The sequence below is a fragment of the Centruroides sculpturatus genome, unplaced genomic scaffold (assembly GCF_000671375.1).
Source record: "Centruroides sculpturatus isolate CEXI.00-Female unplaced genomic scaffold, Cexi_2.0 scaffold935, whole genome shotgun sequence".
NCBI classification, from domain to species: domain Eukaryota; kingdom Metazoa; phylum Arthropoda; class Arachnida; order Scorpiones; family Buthidae; genus Centruroides; species Centruroides sculpturatus.
In genome coordinates, this window is record NW_019385175.1 from 156,593 (window position 1) to 178,105 (window position 21,513).

The 21,513-nt window shown below is 34.0% G+C and overlaps 1 protein-coding gene across 1 annotated transcript; it reads left to right on the forward strand.

Annotated features, from left to right (window-relative positions):
• Positions 1-769: 769 nt before the first annotated feature.
• Positions 770-21,512, forward strand: LOC111635764 (rhophilin-2-B-like). The gene is made up of 15 exons (XM_023380830.1): positions 770-955; positions 17,466-17,581; positions 18,102-18,230; positions 18,319-18,394; positions 18,468-18,545; positions 18,621-18,745; positions 18,997-19,105; positions 19,448-19,597; positions 19,666-19,764; positions 19,836-19,992; positions 20,060-20,176; positions 20,254-20,448; positions 20,517-20,593; positions 20,668-20,817; positions 20,897-21,512. Exons 1-15 carry the CDS (start codon positions 863-865, stop codon positions 21,233-21,235), a joined length of 2,010 nt encoding a protein of 669 aa, XP_023236598.1. The 5' UTR covers positions 770-862; the 3' UTR covers positions 21,236-21,512.
• The last annotated feature ends 1 nt before the right edge of the window (position 21,513 follows it).

The following is a 21,513-nucleotide window of genomic DNA, read 5'->3' on the forward strand; positions in this document are numbered from 1 at the left end:
GTTTATATTTTGGGTTTACAAAGTGTTGAATGAGGCCCCTGGATGCTTTAAACCGGTCTTCACTTTGCACGCTCGACTAATCAAAAGTTTAGGCTCTGCAGAGTTAATGAATCGATTTTGTGATTTCAGAAGGTCAAAGAGCATGGAAGAACAATGAATAAATATAAGTAATGAAAATTGTTTAGTTGAATGGGCATCCAAATAATATGACATAATCAACATGTAATCAATCAAACGGCTCGAATTCGATCCCGTTTGGGCCTCTAATCCTAGTTTTTTTATGATTTGTCCCCATAAAACTTGATAGATAGATGGTTTTTAGTAAGAAATGTCTATTTTTTACGTAATTTTTAACTCAAAATAAACAAATTTTAAAGAAAATGAGCTCTTAAGGTGCCGACTCTTGATTTAGAACAACTTACAAAACTTTTTTACTTAATTTAAGAAGAATTTATGAAGTTCAAAAGCTAGGTTTTCTGTAATCGAACCCACTTTTGTATCCTCCTCCAGAAGGTGTTCAAATCGTTCCTTTCATTGTTACGTCACCGGAGAAAGTACAGTTAACATAAAATGTCACGCATTATAATAAATAATAATAATTATTATTAAATATTTATTATTAAATTTTAAAAATAAAAATATACAATACACGAATATTTATTTATAAAATTAATTAGTGATAATACCTTAAAAATAAACAAGAGATAAAGAGAAGAGTGCTGAAAATTGCCACTAGAGGCGCTAGTAGGTTTAAAAGGTAAAAAAAGAAAGGCAGGTGGTCGAACGCGTACAGTCGGCAGTGCATATTCTAGCGTGGAGAAGGTGGGATGTTAGAGGCGGCGATATTCGTTTATTATTCAGCATGAATTCTGCTAAAGAGATTGATAGAAGGCGACAGGCGGCGATGAAACAGATAGAAGATGCTAAAGATGAAAATTATTTCAAGAAAGTTCGGGTGAGTACGAGCCGGTGGCAAAGTGATTGTCCGGTATTACCCGTGTTAAAATCAATACTTTTAGCTTTTGTTATTGTTCGCGTAGTGTTTTAGCTCCGTTATTTCAACGCGTTGTTTTGTTCGCGTTAATTGTAAACAAGGGAATTAACACTGCGTTCTGTTGAAATTAACAACTTTGCGTCGAATTTGTTCGTTTGTAACCGTATAAATTAGTATTAAAGCGAGCTAAACAGTAAAAGTAAACGACAGTTGTAGATGGTTCCGGGTGGTCGCTTCTCACTACATTACAGAGTTGTTATTTTCTTTTTTATTTTCTCTTATAAATCTAACATTTGAATATGGATTATCGGAGGAGTGGCCATTTTTCGGGTGTCGCCGAAGTGTCTCTCTTAGCGGGGTATGGGGCCAAATAAGGGGAAAATTTCACAGATAACACCTATTTCGACACGGACCAAGATTGCAGAAGTGTCATTTACGTACGACTCGTGATGAATAGTTTCGTTATTATTACGAAAATTATTAATTGTTCGAAAATCAATCTAGCGATGGGCGCACCCCGCGAAACGTCCTCCAATATTTTACAGATGGAAAGATGCCCAGATACCGCGCATATTTACTTATCATCGGCACCCCGCTCATAGTCGCAGGTGTAAAAATGACGTTGAGGCGAAGGAAGTAACGTCATCCCGGGAAGCTACGTTAGTAATTCGGACGGCACGCGGCATGACGTCGACGCGAAGATTTAACAGCGTAGGAGTTGGGTGTAGACTATTGTTTAATTTTTATCGATTGTTAAGTACGTAACAGAGAATTAAATTGTTCCTGGAAATGCGTAATCTGTAGTTTAATCGGATATTTTTCATCTAAATAATTTTTCTGTGGCGTGTTTACTATTTAGAATATTTATAAATGGATGCGGTTGATTTTGTTTTTTAAAAATAACTTTAAAATATAATAAATCATCGTCATCAGATTAATTCCTGAAATTCCTACGGCATAAACATTTAAAATCGTTAAAACAGCGTTATTGGTTAATTTTAAATATTTAAAATTTTAAACGAGACGTCACGTGAATTTTATTAAGACGTCGAACTTCGAAAATTTACCATGCTGTATCGATATTAAATTTTCTATAAAAGTATGTCGTCTACTTTTATAAAATTGCCACGCATCAGCAGTCAATTTAAATATTTAAAATTTTAAAAACGAATTTATGTCATAGATAATTGCTGATTTAGTGACATCCATCAGCTTTTGATTTTGTTCACGTCACGATTCGAGATTATTTTGCTAGTGACGTCACGAGTAAATGTCGTCTGCTTATCTAATACTCTTACATCATTGGTCAGTTTAAGTATTTAAAATTTAAAATGACGATTTATCCTGACGGAGCGTTTTAAAATGAAATTTAAAAAATGCGAAATTTGATACTATTAGAAGGGAAATTATGGCTGGAATATGTATTATAAAATGAATTTTATTATAAATAAGGGAGGAGTAGGTCGAACGCTATCGGTTTACTTATATTTTCTTATCGTAAATCGTATTATTTCTAACATATGGAGTTGGTTTGAAAACATTATTAATCATATTTTTAGACGGTCGGAACTACGTGGCCGGCCATGCTTGACTAACGGGAAGAACTAATGGTATTTTGTAATTGGGAAAACAAATTTTCCATAATTGCTAATTAAATCCCTTTAAATGACGATCGGCACGATTTGAGTTAAATCGCAAATTTTACTCTAATTAACACGAAACTATTTAAATTGATTTGTTGGAGCGCCGCCATATTTAGTAATCGATTGTCGAGAGGGAAAGGATAGAAAAAAACAAGGGTAAACGGAACCGGTCCTCTGTAGTTGTCTTTTTTTTCTTTTTTTAGTTGAGTTACGCGCCATCAGGACGGGGTTAGGAGAAACAAACTTTTCCAAAATAAGTACGATGGCGATAAGGTAGAGTAATCATTGTTTACAGGTTAAATACTTTGTTTCGTTATGTCTGTTTAATAAACTCGATGGAATTTTTCGTATGCAATGTTTCGAAACACTATTAAAATATTCTTAGAATGCGAATTGATATTTTATTTGGTAAGAGGGTCAATAGATAAGCTTATATTTATCTAAGGTAAATTTTAAAATTCCCGTTTACTACGGGAATGAATTTTAATGTAGATTCTTAGAACAACCAAAAGGGTATTGAAATACCCAAATGTCTAGACCTAATACCCAAAAAGTGGCGCGTTATCCTGTGGACGAAATGGGCGATTGCCTGGGGTCCCCGTTAACAGGGACTCCAACCAATCTTTTAAAAGAAAATATTTTCCCCAAAAATTCCCTGAAGTAAAATGTCTGAAGTCAACATTCTACGTGGGGGACCCGTAATTCAAATTTACCTTGTCCCAATGAAACTATAACGTGCCACCCTTGTTGGTTGGATTTGGGGTGTATTGTACAAATTTTAAACTGAAGACAATTGCATTTTGCAATGGTTTATATCAGTGGTGCCCGAAATTTTTGATTTTCGGGCCAAATTAAATGTGTTAAATTTGTTCGCGGACAGATTTTGGCCCGGGAGGTCGTAGTTTTTGGCATCCCTGGTCTATACAATTGATTTGTTTCACGTTTCGATAGGAAATTCAGGAAATATCCTTGTTACAGTTGAAATATACCTATTTGCATAAAGTGTAAATTATTTTCCATTAGTGCGTACGTTTGTTTGTGTGTAGAATGGCTCATCTAAAAAACAGCCGAACCAAATTTCCTTCCTGGAAGTCATTTTTAATGGCGAGTCTGAATTTTCGAAGTTAGCAAAGAACTTTCAACTTAATTCTGACTTCTCATTCTCTACACACTAAAAAAATTGATTCTGAATTTTCTGAATGTCATAAATACATGAATTATACCAATTTTTAAATGTATTGTTTAGGAGGAAACATCCTGTATCTCCTATCTACAATCTTGTTTAGTATATACATTATTAATTTATAAATATAATGCACGAATATCGCATATATCGACCTATTTACATCTCCAGAATGGAATTTAAAACACGTCGTTTCATTCTATATTGACTTTACATTTCATAAAAGATTTAATAACTGGCATTTACTAAACATCATGTGCAGCAGTTTCGATTAGTTTAAGCAATAGAAGCCAAAGAGGAAGTTTTTGTGAAAGTTATATAACACGAAATTCTTCGGTTAAGGAAGTATTGTCTTAAGGATTAACAATGGAATATTTGCTAAACCTGGTACTGTAAGTATCCCGAAAGGAAACGAAATAATACGAATTCCTTATCGAAATAACGATAAGAAGGTTCCTGAAATATAAAATTATATCTGATTTTTTTTTCAGTATTTTCAGACATGTCAACTATTGTTTCAACTGTGACGTAAGCTTTCCTGTATCTTTTTGAATTATGTATTCGAAGTCATGCGTTATTTGCTACGAAAAATCACATTTTCCTGATATATTAGGGCATATTTTGGTGCTTAAATTTCGAAATTATCAGCTAAAGCAGGATTTACCAATGAAAGTTTGAAGGGGGTCGATAAAACTTGTAAAATTCTTAACATTTTATATTTGTAATCTTTTGCTCTCAAATAGGAAGATGCCTTTTAAAAATTCTGTAGGATGCTATTGCATGTATATTTAAAAATATTTAAAGTCGATGAAAAAAACATTTCTTAAGAGGATCCATACATGAAAGGTTGTGAACCAGTGTGAAGCATCAAAAAAAAATTAAATATGGACATAATGTAGTCCAGAGGTAGGAATCTGCTACCTGTTGTGGCTTTTATGAAATATAAAATGGCATAAGGTTAATTTTCTGTCATGTATTTTGAGTAATGAAAGTATTATTTCTGTTTTGTAAAGGCAGCTTTGTAAATATGATGATTTTTCTTTTGGTGCATGTACAGTGCATTGAATGTACACTTATACAACCTGCAAACAATATACGGCCTTGAAACCTCTCAGAAGTGGATTTGGTCATCTTGTGAAAAAATATAGGCTACGTCACAGACGAGGAACCCGCCTTACAACTTTTTGGTGGTAACAGATTTGAAAATAACAATGTTAAAATGTAAAATTGCTGATTTTTAAAGCGTAACTACGAATGCCATCTCTATGTAATTATGTATATGTATCATTAACAGGATAAATTTAACCGATTCATTATTTAAAGCAATGAAATTCTATACGTATGCGCAATTTAATTTAATGGAACTAGGAAAAATTAATTACCATCTCAGTTTACTTGCATCATATTTCATCAGACTTTATTAACTCTCATCCATTGTAAACAAAGCAAAAACTTCCATCTTAGAGGAACTGGAAGGGGTTTCACACGATGGGTAATGTTTTCGAATGGGTTTTCACACGTGTTTTCAAATGGGAATTTGAGTTAATATCTGGAATCGTCAAAAAGTGGCGTATATGGCCTCAATTTTTGACAAATTTGGGCGGGTCCGAACCGCAGTAAGCGAGGTCATTAAGGGTCAGATCCACCCAAGAGACTGATGGGAAAATATTCTTGTTCCTAGTATCTAATGAAAAATCGTTAGGATAGAGATCCGGGTTGATCCTAAAGGGGTAATTACTTATCCTTTAGGATCAATCCGGATCTCGATTATTTTAATTATTGCGAGAGTAAACCCTTCACTCTTCGAACTTGAACTCTCTCCATTCAAACATGCCAATATCGGGGCGTAACCGATTATTTAATCTTAAATACAAAAATATAATCGAAGATAAGATTGCTTAATTATAAAAATCGAAATTGTTTTCTATAAGCCAAAAGTAATTTGGAAGAGCGCGAGATTTTTTGTTTTCAATTTTTTTCTTTGAAGATTGACCAAGTGTTCATGGAAGTTAAATGTACGTGGAAATTTAGAAAATGGAAATTATATTTATTTTTGTAAACATTTTCAGATTTAAAGTACAAATATTTTATTGATACAGTATATAAAAAAACAAGTACAAACAGAACAAAGTCTGTCAGAGACGCTATGAATTTGCCACTTGCAAGTATGACAAAACAAAAAAATATCTTAATTTAACTCTGCAATATATATAAATATTTACATTTTTTTAGCGTTTACACAAGCTCACTACAAAGTACATACGGATGTTAACAACTACTTTGTACAAATGATACCTTTTTAAATCCACGATTGGAATAACAAACCAGAAAAATTAGTTATCGAGACTCGAATTTTACAGGAAGAAAATGGTAAAAATTTAAATTAAGAAAAAACTGTTTAGGAAATATAAATAGACGTAGTTTAGAATCGAATGGAAATATGAATGAAAAATAGAAAAAAAAAATTAGTGGTTATTAGTCTCGAACGTGTGTGGGTCTAGTTATAAGAGCAAAAAAGTAAGCTGTTAAATGATAAAAAAAAATCTAGTTTGTAAGAGCATTAATCGTATCCAGTCTTACATGATAAAATAAGAGGACATATCCGGGGAAAAGAGGACGCAAGATAACCCTCAGTTACCCAATTGGCATATTACTCGTATATAGCCTACCTGTGTGACACCCGTACACATATTATATACCTATATACAATAGACTTGCACAGCATTTTAAGAGAGTATATAAAGGGAAGAGAAGACATTAAAATTTATCCATATGTGTAAATTTTGCTATTTTTTTCTATTTTCAACAAATATTGCATAATGTAAAGGTGCATTTGTTTTTATGAAAATAATGCACACTTTTACGTAAGCTTGACGTCATTTCTTTATTTTTTTTATAATGGGGAAGCGTATAGTGACGTCAAATTGACGTAATAGTGTGCATTATTCTCGTAAAACCAAGGCGTCTTACAATGTAGTTTATATTTGAATAAAAAAAATTTAATTATGATCAAACTTTTTTCGATGAGTGTTACATTTTGAAGACATGCCAAAAAAAAAATTCAAGAACTGAAATTGCTACAATTTTATTATAGACGGAAACAGAGAACGTAAGTTTCAGAAAACAAAGTACTGTGAGTTTCTACTTTTTATACACAGAAAATTTTGCCAATTCTAGCCAATAGCAAGTCTCGCGACGTTCACAGTAGCCACGTGATTCACATTCGAAAAATGGCGGATTTTCTGCTATCACGTGTAAGAACTAGATGCTCAGAGGTGTGGCATGATTTACAACAATCCCGAAACTTATGTTTTTTTTAACAAAAAGCATTTATTCTGATAAAAAAGCAGCTCTATATTCATTTCCGATATTAATATCATAAATTTAAAATCCTTTTCCCGTATATTATATCGAGTTCATAGCATGACTTCTCACGTAGGAGGGAGCAAATATCCCCCCTCTGTGTTTATAAAGTCCAAATTTTTAATGTAAGTTCATGGATTGAAGGGTCATCAAATTAGGGTATTGGTTTCTTTTATAAATCTCTTACGTCATAATTTCAGTTTACGTTGTACGTTGTTGCCTCAAAAACAGAACATTTCTTTCCTCCCTGCAACGATTTTATATACAGTACGTTTGTACTTAGACTCGAATGACTTGTCTACTCCATGATTATTATTATTAGGTTCACAACTGCTAACTCGTATAGACTATAATTATTGAATATTATTTTTCTGATTACTTTTCAGTAATAAATTTCTCTCGTTACTAATTTAAGGATACATTTTTATGAACGTTCCTAGTATTGACTTTATAGAAATTTCAATGGATAAATATTATGAAGATATAAAAACAAATTCTGTACATTTTTTTTTCTCCGTTTGTCTGACCTTTTTTAAACTTTAAATCTGCAGTTTTTATTGTGGATATTAATCGTAAAATTAGTATTAAATCACATTCTATTTGTTGCTTCCAACGCTTACATAAACGCTTAACTATGAAAGCTGAAGTTTTTGTCGATTCGTGTGTTTCTGTCCTCTAAATTTCGCAGAAAACATTCTCTAATTAGCAAAACTTTTGAGTAATTTTACAATTTTATATAATTGATGGCAACTCTAACCAAATTTTCTGTTTTATACGTCTACTTATACGGACATTCGGATTAATTAATAATCGACAATATCAATTCGTAAGACGAAACACCGTAAACTAGACGAAGGTTAACTCTGTATAAATAGGGCATGGATGTCTATTACAAATGTATTTCTATTAACAAATGGATATTTGTTACATAAATTGAAACAGGTGAGGCAAATTGGGTAAAGGTAGAGACTTTATAATGAAAATATGCGGGATATTTAATCCAGATTTATTGGAGTATGCATGATTGTTTTGCCTTATTTAGGTCATGTTTCTCATCGCTCTAGATTATGTGAGGAGGAATATTTTCTGCTTTATTGGATGTGGATAGAAGTAGGATATTTCGTAAAATTCACTTTTTTGTAAAGGAAAAGTGTTTTAATTTATTAATTAAAGACAATCAGGGAGGCAGACAAGCAGGAAGATTCAGACACAGGAAGAAAATAATAGAAAGCGCAAGCAGAGGAAGACAAGTAGGAAGGTGCAGGTAGACAAAATGCAAAGGAAAACAAGCAAGCAGCACAGACAGACAAGGAGAAAACAACTAAACAATTGTGTTTAGTTTAATTTTAATCATTTTTTGTTTAGAGGGAACTTAATGACAAAAATGCATAATTTTTAATAATTTTCTGATTTTTAAAAAAATTTAATCCCTAAATATTAGACCCCTTTTTATTTAAAAAATACTATACTTTCAATATCAACCAGTATAGAATATCTGTATAATTATATATTAATTAATATTTCATTTAATGAATAAATTTGCTGAGTCTAGAAATATTGTAAGTGAAAATGTACAATAAAACATCCCACGAGATTTCTTAAATTATTTTTGAAGAAGTGAAGACAAATGCTTGATGTATCACAAGGGAATTTGTAACAGGTGAAGCGTAGATGGATTATCTAACGAATGAAGTGCTGTCAACTAGGATTTATAAGCTTCTATGTAACATTAAAGAATGATTTAACGATTCATGACATTCCTCATAACGAAATCCTAAGATAGGATCAGTATCTATACATAAATTTACTGTTAAATGGAGGAACGAAGCTTACAAATCGCTGTATCATCTTACGTCTTATCTAAACTTTATTATTATTTTTATTGAATGTCATCCATAAAAATCCTGTTATTTGAAATTGTCATTCTTTTCACGAAGCAACTTCTTGCCAAATCATCATCGATAGGCTCCAACGTTAAAAAAATTGGTAAATTTATCAATATAAAATGAATTCGGATGTAAATCTTCGATCGTTCTACATAAATCTTGCGTAATTAAATGTCTGTGAAGTTACCGGTGATACGATCTTCCTGATGATGATGATGATGCGTCATGAATGATGATTAGCTCCGATTTTGAGTGTTCGTGCATTCTGATTTTGAACTTTAAGTATAGATTTGTATTTACGTAAATTCCATGTTTTGGGAGTTATTTAAAATCAAAAACAAGTCTATAAGATTGTTCATGCGATTTTTATACTTCTTGTGCCGTTGGTTAGTGTTACTTCATCGAATTGATATGTAAAATATCAAGTTATGTGCAAAATAACCGAGTCGATTACAGCATTTCGACAGAAAATAGTTTTGAAATGCTCCAATATAATTTTGATCCGTTTCAAAGATAATGTTCGAGTGTTTACGAATCATTTTCTATTAAAATCATAATTTTAAAATGTTGATATTTGTTTCCAGTAAAATCCAAAATTAAAAATGTTTTCTCCCTTTTTTGTGTGTAAAAGATGTACAGGGTGGTCCAAAAGTCACTTAACAGTAGCATCGAATGAATTTTGAATCGCGCCTACAAATTATCGAACTAATAATTTGCATTTTGAACAATTCTTAAAGTATTTTGAATGAGACAGCAATTTAATCCCTACAACAGTTAACTAATTAATGGGCCACCCTTCGTGTTTTTCATTGCTAGAATCTACCAGATTCTAATTATGTAAGAGACTTATTTTTATCTAGAATTTATTGTTTAAAAAATCTATTTACATAAATGCAATTAAATCCAGTGACTTTTAAAACATGCTAATTACCGCTTTTTACTCATGCGAAAAATAATAATAATAAGCAATAATAATGCATAATATAGGGGGAAAACTGTTTAAATATTTATTCAAGCAATGTAATATATAATCTCTAGTGTTAAATTAATTTTTTATATTTTGTTCCAGAAACATGGAACAATCCAACATTTCAACAAGTTCTCTTTATGCGTGTCGTATATTAAACTAGTTAATAGTTTATTCAGTTTAAATACAATAAAAAAAAACCAAATGCCAGAAAAATTTCTGGATAAATTTTAATTCTATAAACAATTTCCGTCTCGTGTTCCATAAATCGTTTATTATTATTTATCATCCTTTCATCCGGATGTATAAGATTCCTCTGATCCATTTTTCTATAACAATCAATGGAATTTTAAGTAGAGAACAATTTAGAATAATAATTAATGGGCTAAAAAATTGGGGCATAATAATTATTCATATTCTATTTAATTATTCAACTCTACCTGATTTTATTTTTCTACGATTTTTACAAGGTTATACACGAAAATATGCTGAAAATGACGTTAACAGATCGCAATCCTCAAGTTTGATATCATAGTCCATTACTGTGTTTCTCAATTGTTTTTTACTTGGCGACCTTTTATACCGGAAGGCCTTGTCATTACACAGGAATTCGATTTTTTAATCCAACTATTGGCGATCTACAGGCTGAGAAATAATCATAAGAATACCACAAACATCATGGTTTGATGTAAATTAATTCACTTATAATAAATTCCTTATTGAATCAATAGGTATTATAAATTAACTTAATCTGTCTTAAAGACTGTTAAATAGTATTTTTGATATTGTGGTTACTATTGACCTTGATTTTACGCACTTCGATATAACGGATTTCAGAAACAACAGGCTAAATTCGCTTGTTCTAAGGCTTCTGTTGGAGTGAAAATACGGTATTTGAGAATATCAGACTGTGACTTGTTAGTGCAAGGAATGTCCGCTAGACGGAGCATCGATTGCTATTGTTTACGTACTGTCCTACACCTGTTTAGTGATGTGGTGTCTGTTTACTTTGTATTTATTGTATTCACCTGGTGATTGTCTCGTGTCTCAAAGTTCGTTTGTAGCTGACCTTGACAACTTCGGATACGACGGACGAACGGAATTACGGGGCCATTTCTTTCCGTATTAATTCGTTATATCGAGGGTTAGAGATATATTATAGTAGACAAGCCTTCTTGGTTTAATTTTTGACAATTAAAACCAATCGCAATCGCGAGCAGCAAATGAATTTGGTACTCGCGATTGCGATTAGTTTCTTGGATTTTATTTGATGCATTTCATTAATTTTTTTTAAATATTCTATTGTTAAACGATGCGATAATTAACGAAGAAACTGTTTTCAGTTTTTATCTAATTATTTTTCGCAAGAAAATTCTGTCGCAGTTGCAAGACGCGATAGCAGAGATCAGTGTGAATCGATCTGTTTTCTCATTGAAATATTCGATTTTTCTATCAAAATCAACTTTAGCCAGGATTTTGGCCAAATCTTGGGCAGAAAGTGCTTATAAACAATTTATGAATTTATTTGGATATTCTCTCTCGAAGTTTCCTTATTAAGAATCACAATAGATTCATGAATCTCTATACATGATATTTATATGATATATTTATATATACATGATATTTATATAACTTACACGTGTACACATTTTGATATAAATTATTTAAATGGTGATTAACTTGTATTTTTAATGTGAAAAGACATAAACAATGCATTTAAATTAGCTTATAACATGCAAGTAAGGGCATTGTTTCGAAACGGCGTGTAGCGTAAAATAATGGTGGAAAATTATTTTAAAAAAACGTGTTAGTGATTAACGTGCATGGCCCGAGTTTTTACGCTTTTTTGGTTTTTACATAATTTCTCATTGTGCCATTGTCGAATGGCTTTAAGCTCTATCAGTCGTCTTTGATGAAGTTTAGTTTTTCGATCTTCTAATCTCCATTTTAATCTCCTTCATGGCCATCTCTTAAGTCAAGAATGCTAAAATATTTACTTGGGATAAGATTAGCAAGATTATTTTGAATTGTTGGACCTCGGCTTGTTTGTGATTTGCAGAAATACAAGTTACTTATGTGATTATGCGTGTTGCACTCGAATATTTTAAAATATTCTTCGTTTCTGTTCAGCTTAATGCTCTAAAATGATTTCCTTTATTTCTAAAGTGTTGGATGCCACGAGGAATCCAGAATCGAGTTCGATCCGGGTATTTTTTCTATTGGTATTATCCCATAAGAGCTCTTCGTCCTTTAATTTCAATTGGCCCATTGCTATCAGCGGCGTGTTAACCTATGGCAAACAGGGCAATTGCCTGGGGCGCCCACCAACAGGAAGCCCCAAACCAATCTTTGTAAGAGAATATTCCCTAATTCAAATTCACCTGAGCCCAACAAAGCTATAACGCGCCACTGAATCAATACAGCCCACTGTACGAGTATAATAGATTCGTCTTTTCATAATTTTGAATTGTCCATTGTACAGCTCTTAAGGCAATGGGCTAGTTTAATCATTATGGGCGTAATTGAGAGTGGTATATATAGCCCATAATATGCTGATACTTCGCATTACTCAATCCTCCTTAAATTAAAACTGAAATATTTTATCTGAATTTATCTCCCAATTATTTCAATATTTAGTTTATCAATATTGACTAGTTTGGTTTATTTTCGGTACTTGTAAATAAGTAAATAATCAGAATTAAATTATATTTAAACTGATAACGTAAAATTCAAGATAAGTTGTAGAGATATTTCATAAAAGTAATTGTTTGGATATTATGAAATTTTTTTGTCAATAAATAACGCGGAATGAAAGGAAACGATCAAGGATATCGGAAATTCTTTTCAACAAAAATCAGTTTTTTCCTTTTTTCATATTCAGTTGTAATTTTACTAATGTTTTGGTCATTAAAATAAGTTCTATTTAGTTTCGTTTGTAAATTTCTGAGGTTTGAGTTTCGACGCTGAGGAATTATCAAATTTGTACTAGATATCAGTAAGGAAGGAAGTAAATATCAACTTCCTTAGGAATATTTTAGCCTTTTGTCATTAGGACCCGAATTTCCGAAGGAGTTTTCCCTCATTTCCCATCAGGAATTTCAATCCTAATGAGAGAATTATTTATTCCTATGAAGTTTTCATCATTTCCATCTCTTCAGGAATAAATAAATCCCTCATTAGGACCCGAACTCCTTATAGGAAATGAGGGAAACTCTTGCTTCTCCTTATCAGGAATTTGGATTTTAATGCCGGAATTATTGTTTTTCACGCCAAAAGCTGAGGTATTGAAATATTTTCACTTTAATATCCGTTTCACATGTTTAAATTCCTGTGTTTTCCTTTTTTAATGCAATACTCATAACTTCATTAATCTAGTTCTATATTAATCTAGTCAATGTTGAGGTAGGTATACAATACTTATTTTCCAAGTGTTCAACGTTTGTAATGGATACTTTACTTCTAATGTTAACATCTCGTGTGTATTCTTAGTAATTCAATTTTAAAAACAGGAATTTTTTCAGAAAATAATGAGATCCGCGAAGAGATTAAATTTCTTACCGAGAAATTAATGATAATATACAGTACACACCCGTAATGAACCATTCAATAGGTTGTGTGTGGCTTAAATACTTTTAAATTAGTTCCGAATACTTTCCTTAAACTATTTTTAAAGTTGTTTGTGCAAAAATACAGACCGTATTTATTAAAGCTCATATCTTATAGATACTAATTAATGTTATGACAAAGCGACACCTGGGCGATATGCCTCCCGGGAGAACTTTCTATGGGAGACACTCCTTATTACGTAATAATTGGAATTGCGTTACTGATTCTGATAAATTAATGAGCCTTAAAGTAAAATTATATCCCATTTTTAATGATTATTTAACCAGGTGCTTTCGGCCCCTTGAGGGATTCAGTTGATTTATCGAACACCCTTGGGGGTCGATAAATCGCTAGGAGTAATTTAGGGTTCGGCGGACAAATTTACTTCATATTTAAACATATTAATTAATATTGTGTTATATATTTTTATATTGAATATTAATAAAAATAATCAAAAAAGGACAAATAAATAATTCGTTTTTCTACCGTTATAGAAAATAGCCAGCGAATTATATCTAGTTTTGGAGAAGGATCAGCAAAAAATGTCAGGAATCCATTAATTAAACGGTGCTGGACAGTAATTTGATTGTTTGTCTTACATTAAATTTACTTTTATGAAACGTGATTTTTATATGATTTCTAAGGTAATTTTTTTACACTACTGTTACTTAAAATTATATCCAAGTAGATTTTTAGCTTGAATTCGATTTAATTGTTGTTAAAGATGAATTTGGCTTCAAAGTGGCAACCGTAATGGAAGAATTTTACCGTAATGTTCCCTCTTTAATAATTTGGAACACTTCGAATTCTCATTCGTAATTTTTCTGACCTTATGACCTAAGTTAAACTTCAGTCAAAATCGTAGCTAGGAAGGCAAAATAGTAGCGTAGTGCCATCTTTATTTCCGACATTTTCTAGAGATGCGGAACGTTTTAGGAGCACCGGGATGACATTCATCCGCTTCCTTTTATCCCTGGGAGAGCGTAACCCCAATGAATGTGCGTTAACTTTCTCATATGACCCGGGTTTCGTTCGTTTCCGCCCAAATCTAGCGGAGGCGGCCATTAACCGGATTATCGAACCGCGCAGAAATTTTTCCGACTGTCGCGTCGCTCGACTGGTTCTCGTTTCTCTCCGAGACGACTTCCACTCGATTTTAGTCGGTCAGTCGGTCGACGAGAACCGTTATGTGGGCTCCTTCAGTTTTCCTCCCCAGTCCGGACGGACAATCGGTGAGTTTCCTTCCGGTTAGCGTGGCGAGATCCGGAAGTCGGCTATTTAATCCGTTCCCTAACGAGCGAAGATCTCCTTCCTCTTCCTCATCTCTCGCGATAGCGACGGGGACGTGCGCGACTGGTACGGAACGCCTACGTGGCTGGTATAATTGGATGGAAAAAGTTTCTCGTTTCTTCTTAATCCAATTATTTTAAGTCTTTAGCGCCGATTTGGCTTAAATTCTTCGTCATTCGTCGGTCTTCTATTAATAATCTTCGCGTTGTTTTTTCTTGCTATTTTAAAATCGAATTTAACGTTGATGTATCGTGCGACATCCATCTTTTGACGACACGACGTCGAGCGATGATTAAATCCCTATTAAAGATGGCGGATGAGTGCGATAAGTGATAATTTGTCTTCCGAAAATACCGTTTCTCGCCAGAGAAAAATATTTTTCTCTGGCGATAAACTCGAGATTCCGACCTAATTCCCGACCAAGATTATCGGAAAACACGTAATCGGCTTCGAGTGTGGGGAAAAGTTTGAATCGGGTCGGGTGATTGACACGGGATCTGGTTCTTCGTTTCACGTTTCCGCGACGTATTCGGAATTTCTGTACGCGAAAGAGACCGATATGTTTACTTTCGAACAAAATCTCGCATATCTACCCCCTCCCGAAAGAATGGCCAATTCTTTATAGGAAAGACCACCTCGACGCGATGGATCTGCTTTCTAACAAGTTTCGGATTACCTTCTGTCAGGGACCTGTCTCTGGAGGGGTCTTCTAGGAATCTCTGCACACGGCTGCCGGTCTCCCGGTGTTAAGTATTAATTTCCTTTACCGGCGGCTAATCTGCTTTGTTTAACCCCTATATAGGTCGGCGTTACAAGAATCGGGTCAGGTTAGTGTAACGAAAGCTCTTCCGAATTGCGCTCTTCATTCGAATCTTTTTCATGAATGTGATGCTCACCCCCGCAAACAAGCTCGAATATGCACCATATTCTTTGTTCTATTAAAATTTGTATCTTCGCTATTGAGAAATCCTGTATTAATTAATATAACGCAGATGCTCCACTTTTCAAAATACCGTCGAATGGAAGATAGATACGAATCTAATCTTTTAACCCTAAGATAATTGTATGCTTCGTGTAATAACAAAAATTTGGTTGGTAAATATACACTCGGAACGGGCTCGAAACGTTGTCTAGAGCTTTTAAAAATAGAAAAGGTTATAAATAACCGCGGTAGACGAGTTGCAAGTTCTGTAGTTAATCATCATTATTATTCTCCATAAAAAAAAACCCGACTTCTTATAAATCAAAAGTAGGGATCGGATCTAATCTCGAATTCGAGTAGTTAATAAAACGAGATCGATAAAGGTGTATATGAAATTAAATATTTAATTTAGAACTTTAGCCCGAAGGCGATCGCTAGATAAACAATTCGCGATAAAACGCTCCAAGAATTTATTTCGATTGCCACGAAAATTTTATATTATTCCAGACAATCGAGATTTTAATCGCGTGAATCGAATTTTGCTACATTTTAAAGGTAACAGCATATCATCATTTATGGAACTTGAGACCATGCAACTTTTATGCGACAGCAACTTGTTGGTCGAAAGAATTTCAATTTTTAGAAGCGATAAAATTATTGCTTAAGTTGGGCTGGTTTTATTTTTAAAGATTCCCCCCGTTCTTCAGAATCTCGTTCTACTATATATCTCTTTTTATTACTCCTGTTCGATGCTTTTCCTTTCTGATGCGGATTAGACGCGATGCGAATTTAGGAATTGCATGTTTTTTGGAAGAGTGTCGATTGGGAAGAAACGAACCGGTCTACAAAAATGGCCTCCGGTTCGTATGCAAATTTCGAACTAAATTAGAAGTCGACGAAAATAAGTTTTTTGAAAAATAAAAATTGGAAACCGACAACGAGCACTTGTTAGCGGTCGATCGACTATGTAATGGTGATGGTGACGATTGCGGAAAATGATGCTGAGACGAGTTTTTTTAAAGTCTGGGTGGGGTTTTATAACAATTTTCTAAAGGTCCTCCAAATTTGATGGAAGCTTTTGAAGATTTTCTACGGAGCATCATAATGATCTCCATATAAAATCTTTCATGGGGTAGACGTTTTATGAAGTCTCTAGATTAATCTGTCACGAGGTAATTTTGTAACGTGTTGTAAATTACTAGACACCTTAACTTTAAGAATTAACAGCGCTAAACAACCGCATATTAAGTAAATTCACACTTATTCTAATGTTCAATTCCATTTCGGTAAACGAAGGTAATTAACGGCTCGCATCGTGTTTTCGTAGCCATTAAGAGCGTGCGGGCGAGCAAAAAGTGTTTAGGAAATAGGTCGCGGCTATTAACACGTGTAGAGCGGGTCGTCTTCGCCTCTCGGTCATTCGCGAACTAGTTTAGCGCGTCTAGTTCGCCGCGCGAAAATGAGGACGTCTCAACTGGATCCTTCCGCTCCTCCACTTAAAATGTCTTTTCTCGTCCTGGCTCGAGAGAAGCTGCCACTCGCTTCAACCCTTTAGGAACCTGAATCTCCGCGTCATCAGGGAAAAAGTCTTGATCGATCATGTCTTTGCAGGGTTCGGATCCGAGAGCGGCCACGTGCAGAGGGAAGCTTCAATATCGCCGTTCGAAATTAAATCAGGATATCAACAAGCAGATGATGATGAGGAACGGCGCGGAGAAGCTTTTCAAGTAAGTTTCGTACAGTCTTAGCGCGTGTTTTCTGTCACGTGAGGTCTTCCGAGGTGACTGTTCCGTTCACCTTGCCCAAGGTGTCGAATCTCGCTCACGTAACGTCTTAGGGGATGGCCACGTCCGGGGATTTTTCTCTAATCTCGCGCGTGATGGATTAAGAAAGACGAGACTTCTTGGCCTTCAGCCGTTTTCCACATTTGTAATTCTGTTAACTTGATCGATAACGAGCATTCTCCCGCCGGCTAAGCCAAGGTCTCGTTCTGTCGGTTACGTCATTTCCTACAACGGCTTCCCGATAAACGTGACCAAGAGGACCGAAACTATAGTTTCGGCCTCTACACGACCTTGATGTCCAACCTTCCAGAACTTGTTGGGATGTTTTTCATTTCCCTTCCCCGCTTTCAATGAATGTTTCGTTAAACCGGGAAAACTGGAAATCCGTCGCAGACTTTCGTTTTTAGATGAAAAATCCGCGTTTGGGTTTACGAAAGATACATTTTCCATCTCTTTTTAACAGGGCAACACCCAATAAAAAGCTGAGAGAGATGGTAGCATTGGAGTTGAGCTTCATCAACTCGAATCTTCAGCTTCTGAAAGAGCAGTTGGCAGAAATGAACAGTTCTGTACAGATGTACCAAAGTGGCAGGTATTTGCCATTATTTTTACCCATTGTTTACCATAAAATTTAAAATATTTGCGTAAAATTTGATTTTTTCCCCCCTCCCACTTTGCAGCAGCTCTCAATTGGTTCCAATGATCCCACTCGGTTTGAAAGAGACTAAAGAAATCGATTTTGAAGAAACTTTTAAGGTGAAATCCCGTTTTGTACGCTAGCGTTAGGGATAAATCAGCAAAATAACAGTTGTTTTACTTTAATTTCCAGGATTTTATATTAGAACACTACAGCGAAGATTCGGCTCGCTACGAAAATTCCATAAAGGAATTCATGAATACCAGACAAGTAATGGTCGTTGCTGAAAGATTTTAACATAAAGTACTTGTTTGTATATCAATAATTTTTCCCTATATTCCCTAGGCAATTAGGACGCCCACACGTGATCAGTCGGGTATCCAGCTGTTGTTTGAATATTACAACTTGCTGTACTTTGTAGACCGGCGATTCTTCCCCCCTCATCGTAGTATGGGAATATATTTTGTGTGGTAAGTTTTAATTTAAGGGAATTTTTGTTTTGTTTGTTTTCATAAATCATCCACATGAATAAAGCAATGAATTACACTTTTGTTTATGCTGTGTTGAATGTTGTCATGCATTTATGTAATAAATCACAACTTTCCCTGTAAAGGTTGTTTGAGGAGAATGATATGTAATTATTTTGTCGGATGTATTTTCCATTAATTATTTAGCATTTTTTTTTTCTTTTGCATCACTAATGTGGCATTTTTATTTATAGGTTTGACTCCTTAACTGGAGTTCCCAGCACACAAAAAACAGTGGCTTTTGAGAAAGCTAGCATCCTCTTCAATATTGCTGCACTCTACACTCAAATTGGAGCCAAACAGGTTAATAAACCTTTTTTTTTTTTTGTATTAACATCAGTGCTATCTTAACACATGAACACACTGGACAATTGCCTGGGGAGGCCCTTGCTAATTTATGCACAGACTAGAATTTAACACCGATTTTTGGTCACATAGGTGCAGTGCACTGCTTTGCCCAGGGGCCTGTAAATGCTGTTAAAACTGCCCTGATTTAACATGGCTAAGTTGGTAATTTCATGTTTGGTGTAGTGCCACATCTAAGTGGCAATTTTCTTAAACTACAAAAGGAGAAACTAATTTGTATGCAACGTTGCCATAATTCATTCCTAGATAGGTCCATTGATATAAATAATATACTTTCAGGATCGAACAAAAGGTGCCGGTTTGGATGCAGCAGTAGATAACTTTTTAAGAGCTGCAGGAATGTTCAGGTACATCAAAGATAACTTTAGTAATGCTCCTAGTATGGACCTTGCACCTGAAACTTTAGAAATGCTCACCCAGTTAATGTTGGTGAGTAACTTGATATTTAAAATATACTTATCAATGAACTTGATATTTAGAGTAAAATTTTAATCTAGGCTCAAGCACGAGAGTGCTTGTTTGAGAAATTAATATTAACCAAGGTGGAAAAACAAGGAATTGATGCATGTTTTGATGTGGCGCAAGAAGCAGCAAAGGTAATCTTTTATTCTGTCCTGTTCTATGTTGATTTTGCTTTTGCTTTGTTCTAAAAATTCCCTTTAAGTAGGTATCTGATGTCTATAGTGATGTTCATAAAGTTATATCTCGGCCACCAGTGAAAGACTATGTTCCTTACTCGTGGATAAGCCTTCTACGAGTTAAGGCAGAACACTATCGTGCAGTGGCTCATCATTATGTAGCAGTTGGTTTACTTGACCACCAGGGTAAGTATTGTATTCACTTAAAATTCATTTCTAAATACAAATGATAACGATAAATTACAATATTTAGGTGATCTGAGTGATAAGACCAAACGACTATTGGAATTCTTGCATGTGCAAGATCAAGAAAACACAACTTGTATTGATATTAGAGTGCCTGAAAATGCAGAAGAAAAGAGACAATTAGGTAAAATAGAATAGATTATCATCATCTCTTTTAGTACTGTCAAAGTAGTTAAGTATTCAAATTACTTTTCTAACTAGGGAAAGCACATTTAAGAGAAGCTCTGTTTCTTCACGAAGAAGCACTGCGTCTTCATCACATGTGCAGACAACTAAGACAGGTTGACACTCTTCAGGGAAGATTGAGGAAAGATCATGATATATCTTTAAATAGATACACAGATGTGGAGGAAGAGGATAATTTTCAAGAAGTTCTTGATCCACCACAGATACAACGTATAGAATCTTACTTTATTGTAGTCTTCTATTAAATTTTATATAAAACTTGAATATTCTCTTTACAGCATCCACAAAATATCAGTTAACGCTAACATCTCCAGATTTTTTTCAATATAAAGTTATAGATCTTTTTCACGACTTGGTGAGTTTTCATGATTGTTTCTAAGAATTATAGCAATTGCTTGATAACTTATTGTGTAAAGTTTTTTCTTATAGGGTCCTCTTAACATATTTTCTGCCAGGCATCACTGGACTGCTGCACGTACCATCTCACTCAACAAAACCGGAATGGATAGTTTTGGTTTTAGTGTGAGGGGAGATTGTCCTGTTATTGTAGCTGGTGTAGATAAAGGAAGTATTGCACAGGTAAATTCATCGCATATATAATTTGTAGCATATTATATACGCATCAATGATCTTAATATAATTTTTAATATATTTAAAGGTGGCAGGAATGAAAGAGGGAGATTTTATAGTTTCTATTGGTGATGTGGATACAAAATGGTCAAAACATGAAGATGTAGTGAATCTAATGAGAGAAGGGGGAAATAATCTAGTGATGAAAGTGATAACTCCTATGGATCGCAACTATTTACATCCTAAATCCATTCTTTCAAACAGTCCTGCTTCCACCACATCCAGTAGTTCTGGTTCTACATTTATCAAAAGTCCAACTGGGAGCCTGTCCAACAGTAAATGCAAAGATAAACACAAACGTCTGACATGGAATTTTTTTAGACGGAGCACCAGTAAAGATGCAGTCCCTTCAACAGTTATGATTTAGCATTACATTGAAATCTACCCCATTGTATATATTTCAACATTATATAAAGTATTTCAAGAGACTCTGTACATAATAATAGTAATTATAAGATTTCATTGTATTGTGTATATATAAAATTTGAGAATTTTGATCTATACGCTTTTCCTGTATAAAGAAAAGTGTAGATGACCAACGATTCTTCTTTTCTTTTTCTTCCTGAGATCTATTTTTGTACACAAGTTTTGAAATTTGTATCCAGTTGTGAAATTAATAATAAAGTTTTTTGTAATTTTAATAAT